Source organism: Anguilla anguilla, chromosome 9 (assembly GCF_013347855.1).
Source record: "Anguilla anguilla isolate fAngAng1 chromosome 9, fAngAng1.pri, whole genome shotgun sequence".
Taxonomy (NCBI): domain Eukaryota; kingdom Metazoa; phylum Chordata; class Actinopteri; order Anguilliformes; family Anguillidae; genus Anguilla; species Anguilla anguilla.
The window spans coordinates 36,329,474-36,347,935 of record NC_049209.1 but is presented as its reverse complement, the minus strand read 5'-3'; the positions used below and the strand labels follow the sequence as shown (position 1 = coordinate 36,347,935).

Sequence of the window (18,462 nt, the reverse complement as noted above, 5' to 3'; positions counted from 1 at the left end):
AAATTAAAGCTGATAGTCTGAACGTTAACATCATGTTCATTGTTTTATTCAGTGTACAAGAGTACAGAGCCAAAACAACAAAAAAGTTATAATTGTTCTAACACTTTTGCATTTAACTCTGTGTGTGTGTGTGTGTGTGTGTGAGCGCGTGTGAATGCGCTCTTGTGTGTTTTGCATTTGAGGAGGATCACATATTTATAAAAAGGCCCGCCTCTCCAGCAGTTGTTGAAACTGGAGAGGTCCCCCACCCCTCCTCCACTGTTATTCACATCCACGTCTCAAAGGCCTGGGAGAAAGAGGAGAAGGGAGCATCAATGATTTTAGCCTAATTTCCTCTCTTTCTCTCCCTCCCTCCCTCCTTCCCCTCTTTATCTTTTCTTAGGACCCTCCAGCCATGCAACCCCCACCCCTGTACATGCACACAAACTCGCGCGCGCGCGTACACACACACACACACACACACACACACACACGCACACACCACTCTCACAGACACAGAGCCTGCCTCAGCATGTCCAGTGGGAGTAAGATGAATCACATGTAGGAGTGTCTTTTTTTGTGGTGTTAATGTCCCGGGAGGCCTGTAGCTCAAAGTGGTGAATGGGAGCCAGGGTGGTGATTACAGGCAGGAGCAAGGTGTGGCGAGACGGGGCGGACTCTGGGCTTTGTTTAGAGAAGAAGAGAGGGGACTGCTAGGCAAAGTGAATCCAAACTGGGACTGCAGCACAACAAGGCAGGGAACTGGAAACAGAAGCGCATGCTGGACTTGGCTCTAAGGATGTGCATTAGAACAGCTGTGCATTTTGGGGCTCCTGCTGTGATGCTGTATGGTTGTTAAGGAACTTCTTAACTCAGAGGGGGCCTTTGTAAGAGATTCTGCTGGAAATGGACTCCGCCACAGAGGCAAATGCCTTTGGGTCTTTAAACATGACGGAAGGCTTCACGCGTGGCGGAAAAGGACCTAATCTGGCCCTTGTTTGATCTTGGTGGATGAACTTAGTTTCTGAGAGGAATACAGAACAGCACTGATTTAAATGCAGAAGAGTGAGGAATATGGGACATTTTTGTACTCGGGTTCATGACTGCAAAGGAGAGACTTTGTACTACTATGTACTATGCCTTGTTATATTAACAAGTATGTTGTATTTTATTTTATTGTTAATTCACTTCTTTGTCTTTTTATAAGGGAAGGAGAGATTGTCTTTTGTACAGATTTATGTCTGTGCATGTGTGTGTGTGTGTGTGTGTGAGATTTATTTACCATCACTTCATAATCAGAAATTAAGGTTATTTTCTTTCTTTGATTTGTTGATTACTATCTTTGTCATTTTCAAATATTGAAGGCTTTCCTATACTTGTTCTGGCCAGTTAGATACCTTTTTGGTTGTTAGTATTGACCAGATGTCATATTATATCACAAACATTTTGAAGAGCAATTAAATAATTAAGAATCTGTTTTAAACAGGGTTGTCTTGAGAACATGCTGGGTAATGATAGGTGCTTTGTACAGCGTTCTTTGTGTGCCCAGGGTGTAATCTGAGAAACAGTAACAAGTACTTTGACACCTGTCTCCTATGTTGGCAAATGTGATACACATCCCCAGCTGCTGTCACCTGCACAGGGGTACTGTGAACTTGCATTATTCTGATCTTGTGTATGCCAGAATGTACTATTTCTTAAGATCCTGGCACCATGAGTAGCTGTGCAAGTTTGTAACCTTTCTTTGTGTTTGTCTTTAGTTGCAGGTAAAGTGTTTCCCACAAACTCAGACACACTCCTTGGTGCTTCTGTAGCCACCACCACACCCATCCCTCCTGAAGTTTACCTTCCAGCCAACTTCAAGCTCTCCAATGCACAGCTGGCCTTCTTCTTGCGGGAGTCACCATTGCAGGGTGGCCAAAGTGGGCACCCACTCCAACGTTCCGAGAGCTTTGTGGTGTTCCAAACCAAGGAGCTCCCAGCAGTCAACATCACCTTTGGCCCTTTTGCACAGGACCAGATGCTCTCTAAAGACCTGCTCCAACCATCCAGTCCACTGGAGATCCCCAGCCGCCTGACGGTCAACTGGAAGGTAAGAGCCTTCATAGTGCAGTCCAGGGTATTCTCCAGCAACCCTGTCGTCCAAGTGCTGTTCTACATTGCTGGCCGGGACTGGGATGACTTCAAGGTGCTGGACATGCTCCCCTGTGTCAGGCTCCATGCATTTAGGGACATCCGCGAGATCAAGACATCCTGCAGGCTGCGGGGGAATCTGGCCCAGTGCTTGGCCCAGCTGGAGCTCCCTGGGACATGGTTCAACATCAATGTGGCACCCCTGGGGCGAAGGAAAGCAGTGGAGGGGATAGAGCTGAGTGGGGAGACCCTTCAGGTGGAGCTCTATTACACTGTCCATGACCCGAACAACAGCGGGGAGTGCGGAGATGTCTCCAACCACAGGGGGGTGGGTGGGTCCAGAGGTGAAATGCCCATGCAACACCCACTGCTCCGGATCGGAAGTATCAGCCTGTACCAGCCAAGCCAGGAGCAGATGGTTGTAGACAAGCAGCTGGACAAGAACATATTCCTCAGATTGCCGGAGAAACCTCTGAAGCCCGGCGAGACCCTCAACATCTATCTGTTCCTGGTGCCCAACTCCACCGTTGAGCAGTTCACCCTTAAGTAAGTCTCCTTGCCTGTTTGTGGTTTGACCAAGACTCTTTCAATGTAGTCGAGCTGAAATATTACTTTATTTTCTTAGTAATGTATAATTTTACACTTTCTCCATTTCTTACTGCTTATCAAGTGTGGGAATAGTACATCACTGCTGGAAATGTTAAATGCTGAGATGTGTAGGACATATAGAGTCCAGTCCTTTTTGATTTTAGGTGATTTGTACTGAGATTTACTGTGTGGAAATAAGCTGTACCAGGTCAATGTTCCCCACAGTCATGCAGGAACTGGTGGCATGCAGGCTAAAACTGCATGCAGAGTTCAGTTTTCTGTGCATTAGTTCATTGACAAAAGCAAGCTGTATTTTTTGCCATACAGATAGACTTGCATTGGTAGGTTTTCAACAATCAGTGTAAGCAATTTCAATGCCTTTTTATAAAGATGGGAGTCCAAACTGAAATTTAAAGGTGCATTGAGAACTAGCTTGCACTTGAGGCCTAAGACTGAGATTGGAAAGTTGTATTCAAGCCTCTGTGAAAGGACATGTGAACTGGCATCTATTCAAATTAAATTTCGTTTGATTTGACCAATTATTTTTTAAAATCATTTTAGAGCATATGTAGACTTATGTAGACTTATTTGCCAAAAATAAGCTTTCATTTCTGGAAAAACGAGCTCTCACCACGCCACCTCCACCCACCGCCCATATCTATTGAGGGAAATGACAGGGGAGGGGTTGATATTAGCTGGATTTTCAGCCATAATGTGAAACAGAGTCTAACCTTCCTCATAAATGGTCTCTCCTTCCTCGTAATGGAAACTCAGACTTCAATTTAGCAATTCAATATGCATTAATTAGACCTCAATAACTAATTTAACTGGACAGGAACATGTCACAACAGAAAATGGTTATTTTATATATGCAGGTCTGTGTATGTATATATGCTTACTTCTGTGTGTTTATGGAAGAATTTTAGTTGTAACATTTTAATTTTAAGTCATTAAATTTTTATTTAGGGTATAAAGCACATTTAAAACAATAAACAATTGCATATAAATCTGTAGTCCCATTTCAGAAAGTAGAAGTCTTGTCTAGTTTTGCGCTAATTTGGAAATGCTTCTTAGTGGTAAACTCAAATGGACCTACATGTTTTTTGTCTAGTGTGTGTTCACAAATTGTATTTATGAGTGTTATTGTACAGCACTTTTGTTCAACAGTGGTTATCTTATATCTTAGATCTTTCATTAACTTAATTTAACATGTTTTAAATTATGAAAACAACTTTCTTAAATAGGATCAGTGCAACTACTATCAAAATCTATCTGCTTGAATTCATTGTAATATAGCGATGGCGCTGATTCAAAGTGGTGAATCAAGTCCAGTTGTCACACTTTATAAATTAGAATTTTATGCAAACACAGCCAAAAAGTCAGCCTCAAATCCCAAAAATGCCTGAAGTGTTGCATCTTGTTTGAAGTGGCTGAGACGTAGTCTTTGTTTGACTGCAACCAAAGCTCAACTGTGTTTATACATACAGTATTTACACACATATTCATACATATACACACAGACAAACAAACACACTTACTCATTAGTGGTGCAGTTATCATACTTTCAAATTTAATTGTCTTTATGTTTAATAACTACTGCTTAAAATGCATTTTTATTTCACTCAATTAAAGATACACTGCCTGGCCAAAAAAAAGGTTGCACGCTCTAATATTTCGTTGGACCGCCTTTAGATTTGATTATGGCACGTATTCGTATCTGTCCAAAAGAATCCATACAGCAACTTTTTTTTTGGCCAAAATTGGTTACATTCTAAATCAGACTGTTTCCTTTTAGTTGTATAGCATAAGACTAATATGAAGGGTTGTGTGGGGGTTCTGATGGGTATATATAAATTTATAAATTACAACCTGAATCAGGTGAGAGCATTGCAGCTGAGGAAAAATATGAGGAAAACAGCAGAGTGACATTTTGAAGGGAAAAACAGGTCAGTAATAATGGTAGGACTCTGTGTGAACAGCTTCATCACTTCATCACAACACTGTCACATTTGGCCTGGTACAGTGAGCCAAAGTGCGGAGGGCTTTAATGAAAAGAGCTACCCAATCAAAACGTATGCAAAAGAATGAATGGACCACATAGTGAAGTCTGGCACTAGTTTACATGCAAAGAATGCTAATCTCATTGATTGACCAGTTTTTTTCATGCAAATTTAGATTCCAGTTGGTCAGCTGTTTACAAGTAACACTCTCAATGTTGTAAGAGATTGTTGTTGCTTTGTTATAGCCAACAGCTTTTGAGTGCAGTAGGGCAGCACCCTATCAGAATCAGAATCAGAATCAGAATCGGGTTTATTGCCAAGTAGGTTTACACATACAAGGAATTTGTTTTGGTCAGGTGGTGCGTAACAGTGAACATAAAATAAGATAAGATAAAGTAAGATAAGATAAGATAAATAAGATAAAAAAAAAAAAAAAATAAGATAAATAGAGTAAGATAAATCACCACATTGGCCTTAGCTCAAACTATGTGCAGCTGGGTAACTTTCCCTGTCAAAGACATGGCCAAACAAGCGTTTAGGAGACACCAGAACCTGGACTGACATGAGATTAACCAAAGCAAGATAGTGAGTTCCTCAGCAGAAAATTGAGATAGTGAGTTCCACAGCATAAAATTGAGGGAGCTCACACTGTGGGTGACTGTCATTTACTCTACCATTTCCCTGACCCAATCTATAGCCCTGCTTCACTGTTCTAACAGTGGCCTTTATATATACATGATGTATTATATGACACTATTTAGTTATAGTTCACTGGTACATTAAGTTATCATTTCAAGAAACAGCCTATATCAATTAATAATTTCTTCAGAGTAACTTTATTTTCATTTTCTTTTTCTTATGCATCAGTCTCCCACTTTCCTTCTTACTTTTTATGGAACTGAAAGCATTTTCAGAATAATAAATAAACCATACATTTAATCAGGACAGCTGTTACCAAGGAGGATTGTCACAGTTACATCAAAATTCAAATTGAAGGAATAAAATAGTCTACCTACGCTGGTAATGTCCTGATTTAGTGGAAAGACTAATAAATGGAAATCTCCTGTATGAATATTCAACATTTTTAAAAATCCTTTTCTGGATTGTGTAAAAAAAAAAAACACACATGCCCTCCTTCGGTGTTAGCAATTAGGAGCCTTTTTATGTCAATTAAAATAAAATACACATCTATTTTTAACATTTTATCAGTTTTGCATGTTTTACCAAAGGTCAACATTGTATGGCTGTATGTATCTGGATTGCATTTTATATGGGAAAGACTGATTTTTATACATTTCCAGGAAGTTCTATGAAGTTCTATGCCTCTCTCACGTTGATTTTCAACTGTCTTTCATACCTTTATGAGTAAAATTTATCCACAAAGGATCCCAATTTAGTCTCATAATTCTGTGCAGTTAAACTGCAAAAATGCAATAGGAGGGATGGGCAAAACATAAGCTTTTGTTTTAACTTGTTTATTCCCAACCACCTCTTCCCTTTACAGATTTACTGGGTTTTCATTCAAGAGTGTTCATGTGTAAAATAAGTCTTCATTCATTTATTGTTAAACTCAATTCAAGTTAAGCAGTCAGATTGGCCCTCTTAATAACCTCTTAATAATAACCATATGTAATGACACAAAGCTCATCCTTTTTTATTTCATAAAAAGTTGGGAAGATTTGAGATATAGAGTAGGTAGCCATTAGAAAGGTTATTTCATAAATTCTTGCCACATCTAACAAAAAGTTAGTTTTTCATGCTTTTCAGCTTTTCTATGGGTGAATTTGCATATTCGCGCAAAATTAGAATGCTACAATTACACAATAGTTATCACGTTGTTTGGGATGTGTGAACGGTTCTCATTGTGTTGGTGGACCAATGGACTGAACCTCATAAGCCAGGAATTGGCATCACAATACAAAAGCAAAGGAGCTTTAGAAGCGACTAGCCAGACACTGGAAATTGGTACTTGTGTTTACAGCCACACAAAGATGCTGTTTAGGGAAACTCCCCCAAGCATTACAGTGGCCATATTTGAAAGAGGAGGGACAGAGTATGTGCTTCTAAACAAAATGTCATAAAATAATGATGACTTTGGTGTTCCTGACTTCAAAATTCATGGACAGAAAGTAGATAACACAAGGTACACAATGTAATTTTGGTCATTGTCTTTTTTTAAAATTCCATTCAAGTTTTTTTTTCTTTTTTTGATTTGTCAAATTCCAAGAGACAGAGAATGGGTTACCAGAATACACACTTTCTTTACTCTGACAGCAACAACAGAGTTCCTGCTGTTTCCCAGTTTCCACCATTTTCAGCCTTCAACTGTGAACCACATAAATAACAGGGAGGGGAAACTGTGGAAAAGAAATGAAATAGGGGTGGGAGGAAAGGAGTCAGCCTTCTGCTGGGCTTAATTCTATATAAGAACCTTCATTATTACAACTTCAGTAATCCTTTTCAGGAGTTTACTTCAGCTATAAGCTTCCAGCATGGTTTAATTCACCGTCTACTGAGTCAATTGATTGGACCAGACCCTTATTTTGGTGTCGGAAGCTAAGTGTTTTGACATGACTCTCAGCATTGCTCAGCATTTCCATAACAACAAACTAGACATACAAAATTGAAGTGTTCCTGAAAAGCAGTTAAGAATGCAAATCCTCTTCATTGTCAGTGCACTCTGAAACCTGGGAAAAACTGCAATACTCATTAAAAGCTTATGATGTCCTATAAAGGGAAGTTACAAACCAGTGCCAGAGAAAGGCCATTGCAAAAACACTGAAACATGGCCTAGGATCCGCTTAAGGCAGGGCTGCCCAACCATGTTCCTGGAGTAGGTTTTCATTTCAACTCTAATTTGGCACACCTGATTCTACCAATTAGCAGCTCCATGACTTCTCTAGTTGTTGAATGAGGTCTGCCTTCTTAGGCTTGGAGTGAAAACCTAAAGGACGGTATATCTCCTGTAACATGGTTGGGCAGCCATGGCTTAAGCAAGATTTTTTACAAGCCAGTCTGCCAATGCTATAGCACCGGTGCTAGTGTATCTGGGCCCACAATGCAGGTATTTGCTATGCAATCTAATGTGTTACTTTAGATTGGACAAACTTCTTGACATACCTTCAACACCAATGGTGATTTTCATTGAGCATAAAAAGGAATAAGCATGTTTCATTAGTCAACGGCCAATCTCCAACAACATTCATACTGTTGTCACATGGCTTTTTTCCTTTGGTATGATCACCCGACTTATGTCACTTCTGCTTATGGGTTGGAATTCCACCCGACCAGAATTCCAGCCAGCTACCGTTCAATAAGAAATACGTTCAATAAGCAATTTTCTTATGGAACCACAGTATGATAATCACAGCTATTGTAAATGGATTTCTGTGGCAGTGTATATGCAGCCAAAGAAACCAAGCTCTTCTTGTGGTAGAAATACATTGATTGTTTACACTGTAAAAAGATTCACCTTTAATTTATGGTAAATTGCAGGCAGTACAGTTGCCGGTTACTTACTGTAAGTTTACAGCACCCCTGGTCAAGGTGAAAAATTCAGTAAAATGCTGGCAGCTGGTTGACAGTAGTCAGTAGCAATGCTACTGTAAATGGTAATAACAGTAAAATGCTAGCAGCACATTTTCTAGCTAGTTACTGTTGTTCAACAGCATCAGTACTGCTGTTCGAGAAGACAGTAAAATACTGGAATCGCACTTGCCAGCTAGTTGCTGTTGTTTAACAGCATCCGTGCTGAATTTAGAAATAATGGTAAAATACTGACCAGCTAGTTGGCTCGCATCAAATTTAAAACATTGGTTCTAGCATACCAGGCAGTCAAGGGATCAGCCCCAGCATACCTCCACAAGATCTTCAAACCCTACATGCCAGCCAGACCCCTCCATTCCGCTACCTCCAGGACGCCTGGCACCTCCCCCTTCGCACTTGCGCTTCCCGATCACGTCTCCTGTCTCCTCCCCGTGGAGGTCAGAACAGCTGAGACCCTGACCCACTTCAAGCGACAACTGAAGACTCACCTCTTCAGGCTGCACCTCTCCCCATCCCTCCCTACCTAGGGTTGTAACTAGGTAGCTGTTTCGTAGTTGACTTTGTTAATGCACTTGTGTCTGAACTACTGCTTGTATTTTTGCATAGACTGCATTGTTGCTGTTCTTGTTTGTGTTAGTGTTAATCAGTTTAACCTACAGGGACCAAGTTAAACTATGCGGTTGTTCCCTGCACTTGGAGCGGTACTTCTCTCTAGGGTTTTCGACACGCTTGTTCCTGGTTATGGTTATACACTTTGTTGTACGTCACTCTGGATAAGAGCGTCTGCCAAATGCCTGTAATGTAATGTAGTTGCTGTTGTTACCAGCTTGCCACTTGTTTAACAGCATCCAAATTGCATTTAGAAATGATGGTAAAATGCTCACAGCGCAGTTGCCAGCTAGTTAGTGTTTTTTATCAGCATGAGTATAGAAATAAGAAATTGCTGTAGACAACTGGCAGCTCAGTTTGGTTGCGTGTGTGCGTGTGTTTGTGTAAATGCCCGCAGCTAATCTCTAACTGGCCGCTAGGGGCCGCAAGAGATCAACAAGTGCTTCGCCTGGCAGAGATCTGCACTCTACTGAGTGCACTCTTCTAGTTTCTAAATAATTTTAAGCTAACACATAATACCCTCCAGGCTCTGCCTGGCGGAGATAATAACTAGACACAAAAAGGTGAGTTTGAATACTTTATTGCGGCATACATTCTTAATACATATTGATGCTCAATTTTCTGATAATATATATTTTATGCTCAGGTTGATGTACAGTGACATTTGCCAAAAGACCTCTCAAAAAAACTAATCACCCTATTTCCACAATGCATTAAAAATACAAAAAAAACTTGCAAACAACCTTTGTAAATCTATACACAGTAAGGAAGTTAGACACAGTGCCACTCAAAATCCGTCAAATGTTGTAACAATGTTGACGTCTTTCTCTTGACTTCTTTGCCCGACCTCTTATTAACCACCTTCCTTTTTGTCCCTCTTTCTGGATTTATTCCAACAAAACATATGGAAGACAAATCCAGAAAAGACAAATCCAGAAAAGACTTTAGGTTCTGGGTAAGATCTTGTCTTTGATCTACAATTTATGCTTGATTTGTATAAACTGCAGTCAAGCAAGAAAACAAGTTGAAGGTTTTAGGTATAGTGACATGGTATCCACCATTTTGTTAAATTTCCATCATCTTTTACTTCTAGATCAAACCAGTTAATATTATGCACAATGTTTCGTAGCTAGCTAAACTGATTTAGGTTTATTCGTTAACAATACAGATTACAGCAGTAAGAATCAAATGCTTTTTTGTTCTATTTGAGAATAAAGAGGACTTAGTATATGGATTCTACTGTCATTATCCTGTCATACGCATTGTGTTTGTGTGTGTACTACTTAACACCAATCTTGGCCTCTGAATACTCAAGGATGCTGTCTGCCTTTTGTTGGTCCTGAAAATGGAATACATGGTAGCATGAAAATACGGCAGCAAGGCCAGAGAGGAAGATTCCCTCATTTGCCTCATAGACCACCTCCCCTTCAGTGGCCACCATCCACTGTGGTGGTGATGTCAACATGTTGCCTGTATATATTTGTGTGTGTGTGTGTGCATGTGTGTGTGTCTGTGTGATTTGTGTGGTGTGTATGGTTGAGGGAGAAAAACATTATGATTAATACAATATATGCATCAATTACTGTATTATCCAGTCCTTTCGAAATGTACCCTTGTAAATATTCTTATGCAAGCTATATACTACCTACTCAGCTGTGCAGATTTGAGTACTGTACTAGCACCGTTCAAGTACTCTGACAATATGGTGTATGATCATTTCTTGACATACAATGGAATTTAATCAAGCAATTTCATCCTGAAATGCTATTTAGCAGCAAAATTTCCTTGTTAAATTCCCGCAGTGGTCTTAGTTGTGTGAAATTCCAACTGTTTGCAAATCCAAGTAGTTATATGTACAAACCTAGTTCCATGAATCTTGGGGTTCCTGTGTGGATGAGTTCCCTGATGTCAGCTGCCATGACAGTATTGTTACCCATATTTTAAAAAAACTTGTGTGACCACTGAGACAAAAACACTAGGCACAACCTGTAGCTTAACTAAGTCACCTTAGGAATTACACTCTAGGAAATAGTTCTAAATGCCTAGTTGCATATAAGAGTTTACACTGTAAAAAATGATACACCAATAAAATTATGGCAACAGATTACAAGTAATATTATTCATTAAATATAACTATGTTTGGTATTGAGTTAATATCAATTAAATGAGACCTTTTAAAGTTACCCATTCAATATGAGTAAATAGAAAACACAAATGAATTAATTAAAACTTAAACAAAAATATTGAGTTGAAATGAAAGAGAAACTACCAAGTTTATAAATAGTACTAATAAAAAATCATTTAATTATACACATGAAACATAATTGAGTAATAATCATCTATATTAAATCAGTGCATTCATTTGAATTCATTCAATACAGTTAATTAAATCTAAATATTTCTAACTTAAGAACAACATAAACTCAAGAATTAATGATGAACAACTCTTCACTTTATTTTTATTATGGCGGGCGGCATGGCAGACATACGACAGGGCCAGACTAGCTTTCAAACCATTTATTGGTGCTTATCAACAAGGCACTATAAGAGAGAGACTTAGTTTACAGTGGGGAATGTCACTGAAGCCATGAAACACAACGCGCGTCTCACTCGCGCGTATAACAATAAAAGAACAGATTTCATGGAAGCATAATATAAAAAGAACACTAAACGACACCTACACATAATGAAACACAAAAATAACAACAGTTTAATAATGAAAACAACAATAAACAGTCTCTTTTAGAGCAATTGCAAGGCATGCTGGGAAACCAAACCAGGAAGTACATGCAGCGTCGCTCTGACGCTACATTATTATACAAAAAAGCACCCCGTGTTGTCTTATCCCAAAACATAAGGAGAAAGTACAGTTTACAGCAAAAAATGACCATAATTCTACAAAATGGCCTCCACCTGTATACTGTAATCACATAAAATTACAAAAATAGTCATACATGTTACTTGCAAATGTTGAGAATCTTGAGTGCTTTAATGAAAAATGGAGAAAATGTAAACAAAGGCCAAAGACATTACAAGGGTGGCAATATTGTTTTGGCTCAAAATAGTTTGAATGAAGAAGGTACAATTAGGCTACAATTAGACTGTCGCTTGCAGAAGCTCCCTCCTTCAAGATCACAATTGCCATTGTGAGCTGTTCAAGTTCCTCCAAACCCTCAGTATCCTGCAACACAAAACTGTAATTAGTTTTTACAAGTTCAAATGAAAATGACAAGACATTAAGTAATAAAATGTTTGTTGGTCTCATATCATGTAACATGACTAATTTACGGTACATTTCCCAGGTAGAAATTACCTTAGTTAACCAGTATTTGTGAGGAGGTGAAACGGGGAAGAACCATCAAGATAGATGCAGTCACCGTGCCAGCATGTCTGCAAATGACCTGCAACGCAAATGCGTGGACTGAAATACATCCAAAAACGCGCACACAGGAAATGCTTGTAAATTGAAAACTACTCAGTTACATTACAGTGGATTCACTCAATATTCTCTCTATTTGGAATTACACAAACAGAATGCATTAGTTTTAATCAATAAGAATAAAATGATTTTATTCTGACAATATTTAGTTTATATCAACACACATCATTGCAACAAAATCAAGTACACAATTCAGTTGAATATGTTTTACACAATACATTTTTGTAAAATCTGACCACAGAATCATTTTTTACAGTGTACATCACACAGGTACAATAAAGCTGAACTGAGGAAGGAGTCAGAGACGTGGCTTCAAATTTTAAAAAAAGGTTCACTGATTTTATAAACATACAACATTAAAGAGGAAGATCAAAAGGATCTCTCAAAAACAGTTATAAATATTTATTACACTTGCAATTTCAGTCAATGTCAATATAAAATGCAAAAAAATAAAAAATAAAATAGTTGGCCTAAAATAGAATAGGCCGACAAACTATCACTCAGAATCATTCAGGGGGACATTGCAATTCTCAATGGAGAGAGCAGAATGGAGCAACTGCGGGGAGACTACTCAGGGTAGTATGAGTAGAGGACACCGGCTCCCTATGCATTCGTGACGCTGCAATTGTCCACTCGCCAATCACAAATGAGGTGCATTAAGAAAATCCTCTGCATACAAGTGAGAAAGGAAAAGAAGACACTGAGCTTCAGCCCTATAGTCAGCTACACCTAGTAATCACACAGAAGACAATTGCACCACCAGTGGGTTTGTTTTTGCAGTCCCAGTACCAAACATTACATTACATGCATTTTACAGACGCTCTTATCGAGAGCGACTTACATAAATTTTACACAGCAAAAAAACAAAAACATGCATTCAACAAAACAGAAGAAGAAAAAAATAAATAATCCAAAAAGCAAAAACAAAACACACAAGCAACAATGAAAGCAATGAAAATAACCAAGGTTAAAGGGACGAGTAAAACAAATACTCAAAAGAAGCAGAATAAATTAAAAAAAGAAATGTTTGCAAGGAACCAAATAAGGGGCAAAACAGCAGCCGATTGTCCTGAAATGTGAACAACAATTATTAGCGGCGTGTTCCGATTACTGTTGAAACATTGGTATTCGTATTAAAATGACTGGACTGACAAAAAGGATGTTACCCTGAGCGCATACTGCATCACCCCCTAGCAGGAGCAAGGGAATGTAATCTGCTTTGCCAGCCCAAGACAATCAGCCAAAAGAAACCACACTATTAATTAAATACAATAAGTTAAAAGAATGCTACAATTACCACAGTAACGTATAGGCTTCTCACACAAAAGGCAGTCGTACCCAAACTAAAAAAAAAGACTGAGAGCCAAAGCAGCCAAAACAGCCAGGGACAACGCAACACAGGGGGAAAAGATCGCCCCTAAGGCCATTGCAAGGCTTATGTGAGCCATAATAGGGCAACACTTAATTGTAGCCAGGTTGGCGATCATTGGCAAAGCAATAACCCTATAATTTTATAATTAAGGCAGGTCATGACAGGGAAAATAAACAAGTAAAACACAGTGGGACTGCCAGTCACACTTGCATAAAATATGTGATTATTGAGGACATGATATGAACACACATCTGTTTCAATTAAAAGGGCATCCCTGCCTCCCCGAAAATGAGCCAACAGTTGGCGAACCACCGCCACAGACATCTCTTGTTCAACAGAGGCGTCGCTTTGTCATTGGATGGCTTTTTCAGCAAGTAAATAACATCCTTTCTCCTGTTTTCACTACCTTGCCTCATCTGGGAAGGAATGCAAGTGTCTGTAAGCATTTCAAACTGTGCATAAAGGTTTTCTCCACAAATAGATATGGGCAGTTGCTTTTGATTTCTGAGATGGAAAGAGCCAGTGTGCTATTGATCATCCTCCATTGAAGGATGTAGTTGTCCTGAAGTTGTTTTGAGACTTCCCCGCACTGTGCTCCCATTACCCCCTCTCACTGGTAGATGCCAAACATAGCTTGTCTCATATTATCTTGACTCTCTTCTGTCTAACCATATGGGAAGCTGGTTGCCACTGGATTCAGCCATAGCGATCATGGGGCCCTCTTTTTTGGTTGTCCAGGTTCTAATTATTTCGTTAATCTGTGTCTGGCCTTGGAGTTGTTTTTGTTTAAATTCTCTATCCTGTTCTTCATTTGGATTAAAGTAGACTCAGACTCAATAATGAAATGTACAACGGAATCAGCTTGAATGAGTACTGACTTGATCTTCCCAAATATCAGACCCTCCTCACATCTTCCAACAATAATGCAAAGGATGCACACACAAATAGCCTACCAAGTGTGTCACCTTGGTAGGCTATCACATTGCAGCAGACTTGATCATCAATGTACTAAATGCATCTACTTGTGTTTCTGGTTCTTTTATTTCACTTTCATCTTTGCAAAACTATATAAAATATTGCAATCTGTTTGAAATAAATTGAGAGTGTAACTTTTGTTAATGGTAATATTTGGCCAGATAGGCTAGGAGTCTACACAAGTAGCCTGCCTGGGCTACCACACAAACAAAGGTGGAGTAGCTGACAACGATTGTTTCAGTACATTGTCTGTGGAAAATGAGGTGTTGAAGACTTAATATGGGCAGCACGGTGGTGCAGTGGGCATTCAGAATTTACAGCAAGAAGGTCCTGGGTTCAAATCTGGCCTGGGCCTTACTGTGTGGAGTTTGCATGTTCTCCCCATGTCCGCGTGGGTTGCCTCCAGGTACTCCGGTTTCCTCCCACAGTCCAAAGACATGCAGGTAGGTATGAGCGTTTGAGTGAATGGTGAGTGAATGGTGCGTGTGCCTTGCGATAGATTGGCGGCCTGTCCAGGGTGTATTCCTGCCTCTCGCCCCAAGGTATACTGGGATAGGCTCCAGCACCCCCCACATCCCTGCCCAGGATAAGTGGGTGTAGATAAATGATGGATGGATACCTTAATTCTCAAAGCCTATCGTTAACCAAGTAGGCTACTTTTAATTTTGGCCAGAACAGAAAAGGCACCAGCACCACAAGCTCTTCCATAGTCTAACGGTTAAGTGAGTTCCATGAGTGCACAGAGTGCCATGTGCACCTCAACTGTGATGTTGCTGAGAAACCTGTCTATATGTTGCGCCCTTTACAGTGACTTTGTGGGCAACAACTGTGTTTCCTGCCTCAAAATTAAGATGGGCTTTGGCTTCCATGATCGTAAAATTATAGTCATCCACAAAGAAGTGTGTGCCCCTCTCTGCTACAATACATTGTGGGAAGAACTTACCAACATTCATGGAAGCTTGACGGAGTTGGTGTCTTTCAGCTAATGGTGAACATAAGTTCTTAAAGTTCTTAAGCTTTCTTGTGCACTAATATCAGTGTCCACTAGCACAAAGAAGTGGATCAAGTGGATAATTAGCTTAGGATAATATAATGATATTTTAGTAGAAGTGGTTCATCTGGAAATGCAACCTGGCGACAATATATATATATATATATATATATATATATATATATATATTCATTAATGACCACCAGTGGAAATAGCAGATGCACAAATTATCTCTACAATTTCTGAGTCGTACGATGAGTTGCCACAGCTTGTCATCACATGAGTGTTCAGTTTCGTCACCCACGAAGAGTAGAATTAATCTCAACAAAGTCAAATTTTGTACTGCATGTCCACTCAGTTTTTTGCTTCCAGGATTGACCTCACTAGGGTTCTGGCTAGCATCATCACTGATATATTTGAAGTGATTTATACTTGTGTCCAATTCCATATGAGTGAGCAGCTTGTCTGTAGTCGCTAAGTGCCATATTTACTAAGCAGGCTGAAATTATGGCCAGGTACGCAAAATCCTGTGTTTTCAATTTAGCAGGGTATTTACTAAGACTGGTTATGTAAAAGAGCACAGCCTCAGTGAGTTTAAGTGCATTTAAATGCACTGCCGGTATTTGAGATTTAACCGTCTTGTGAATGGTTGGAAAGCAACGTTGTTGTACCACTCTAACTCTGGTGAAGTCGGTTTTTGAACAGATGTCAGGATCCATAAATGCAATGGACAGGCACTGTCACCTTTAAATGCGAACACATCTCATTAGCAAAAACTTCAGAACACAGTGTTAATATTTCAGTTGTTTAATTCCGTACCAAATAGCCATCTTCAGAGTCACCTACCTCATCTAACAGGCAACTGTTCCTAATAATGAAGGAGTCATGTGTGCACTTTGGGAATTTGTGATGATGTTCCAGTTGTCACACACAGTAGTCACTGGACATTGATAGAATGTGTGTGCTTTCTGTTTCTGAACACATTTTCTGATGGGGTTATCAGCTGAACATGTGTGTAGTCATTTGTACCTAGCACACTTGGGAAATCAGCAGTGATATAAAATCCCTGTTTGGTTTTCAAAAGGGCCTCTGGATTGTTCGGAAATATGATCTAATGGGACATTCGATGCAGCATGGCTTTCAGCACCAGCGACAGTGCATTTAAGACACATGGTCTGTGAAATTTCAGCTAATGTTGTGCCTGTGGTTTAAAATGACCCAGAAGTCAGGAATGGAATTTTGTTACTGCTGGGATGGCATGGACTGATTTTGTTGTTGGCTTAAAAGTATGGCATGATGTGGGAGCCTGCAGGTTATTCTCCACATTCTCCAAGAAAGATGTTAACACCTGCTTTTCTCAGATAAATAACAGATGAAGTTACCTTGGCAGCAATGGCTACCAGCTATGATAAATCAGCTTTAGCAGGTCCTATGTATACATTTCCATTTTCCCCTCCTATATTTTTGTGGACTAACATGCGAACACTCAAAAAATACATATGTATTAACAAACACGGAAATTTTAGGGATGCCACTTTTCACTCATTTCACCAGCACAAACCTCCAGGGTGACACCTTAGTAAATATGGACAAAGGCTATTTCTCTCTTTAGCATCAATTAGTAAATCCTTAGTAAATATGGCCCTAAGTGGTTGATGTACAATGCTAGGTCATTGGACATAATACCTTCAAACAAATCATGCCCCAGGTATGGTGGCAATCCCCGAAAGACAAACATGAAAGAATGCAAGGTCATTGAACATGGAATTTAATTAGATACCCACAGCAACATCTAAACCACTTGCACGTAAATTCTGAACACGGCCCTTGTAAGATATAACTGTCCTTGGCAACTTCATTGTATAGGGTGCTGAAACAAAGGTCAACCTGTATATTTCACAGAACCTGCAAAAGTGGGTGCTCCTACTAAAATTTTAAACAAATCCACCAATGCTGTGTGACTAAGGTTTTCACCAGCAATTGCCTATAGGTTCCTCAGCACACCTGCCCATTCTCCTCCAGATAATTCAAAGTTTTTAACCAGTGATTCCAGAACCCCTGACCAATGAACTTTTGACCAAAGAAATCTCATTCTCTGCAAAGTAGTACTAGCTGCATTTGATCTATGCCTGATCTGTCATTAGGCTAAAATTTTTACGGTACAAAAATCTTATGTTTTTTCTTCCCTGAGCCCAAAGGATTTACAGCTTGAAATGAATCCTGATAAAGTATCAAGCCTAATGATAAGGGATTGTTTTGAAAACAGGTTTTCTGCAATAACTTTCCCATCCCAAACATCACAAAACACATCTATTGTTTGTCTTTAAGAATGTGTATCCTTGTATTGATCCCTTGCTGATTCAATGTAAGTGAATGTAGTGTTTGTTTTATGGGAATGTATTGTGCATAGCATTCTTTTCCTCAATAATTCTCTGCACTGGTTCAACATGATGAAAATTCTTGAAAAAAGGCTTTTCATCTGTGTTCTGTTCTCAATTCATCTTTATATACATTATACAATACATTAACTGGCCAACTTGAATCTGTTACTAGAAACTTGTTTGACTTGGTACTCAGAGGTTCCTTAAGTCTTGGAATCTGTTACTAGAAACTCAATTTTCAAACTTGCTACTCAACTCAGTACTTAGGGTTTCCTTAAGACATGGAATCTGTTTCTCAGAAACTCAGTCTTGAGGCTTGCATCCAGCACTAGGTGAGGAGCTGGGGCCACGACCCAAGAACACATATGCCAGTGCCTGGGACATCGCACTTAAGACTGTGTGCACCAGCTATAGTAGGTTGTTTTAAGCTGGGCTCTAAATATTTGTGA

The 18,462-nt window shown here is 39.4% G+C and overlaps 1 protein-coding gene across 3 annotated transcripts in view; it reads left to right on the top strand.

Annotated features, from left to right (window-relative positions):
* tmem132e (transmembrane protein 132E) overlaps positions 1 to 18,462 on the top strand; it is a 517,422-nt gene that overhangs the window by 423,334 nt on the left and 75,626 nt on the right. Inside the window, exons 1-2 of one of the 3 annotated variants that reach the window (XM_035433059.1) lie at positions 599 to 1,135; positions 1,740 to 2,658. In XM_035433059.1, coding sequence (XP_035288950.1) covers positions 1,054 to 1,135; positions 1,740 to 2,658 — 1,001 coding nt within the window. In that variant the 5' untranslated portion in view covers positions 599 to 1,053. Of the gene's footprint in view, positions 1 to 598; positions 1,136 to 1,739; positions 2,659 to 18,462 lie in introns of those variants that run through there. The other 2 variants (XM_035433057.1, XM_035433058.1) reach the window with 2 other exon arrangements.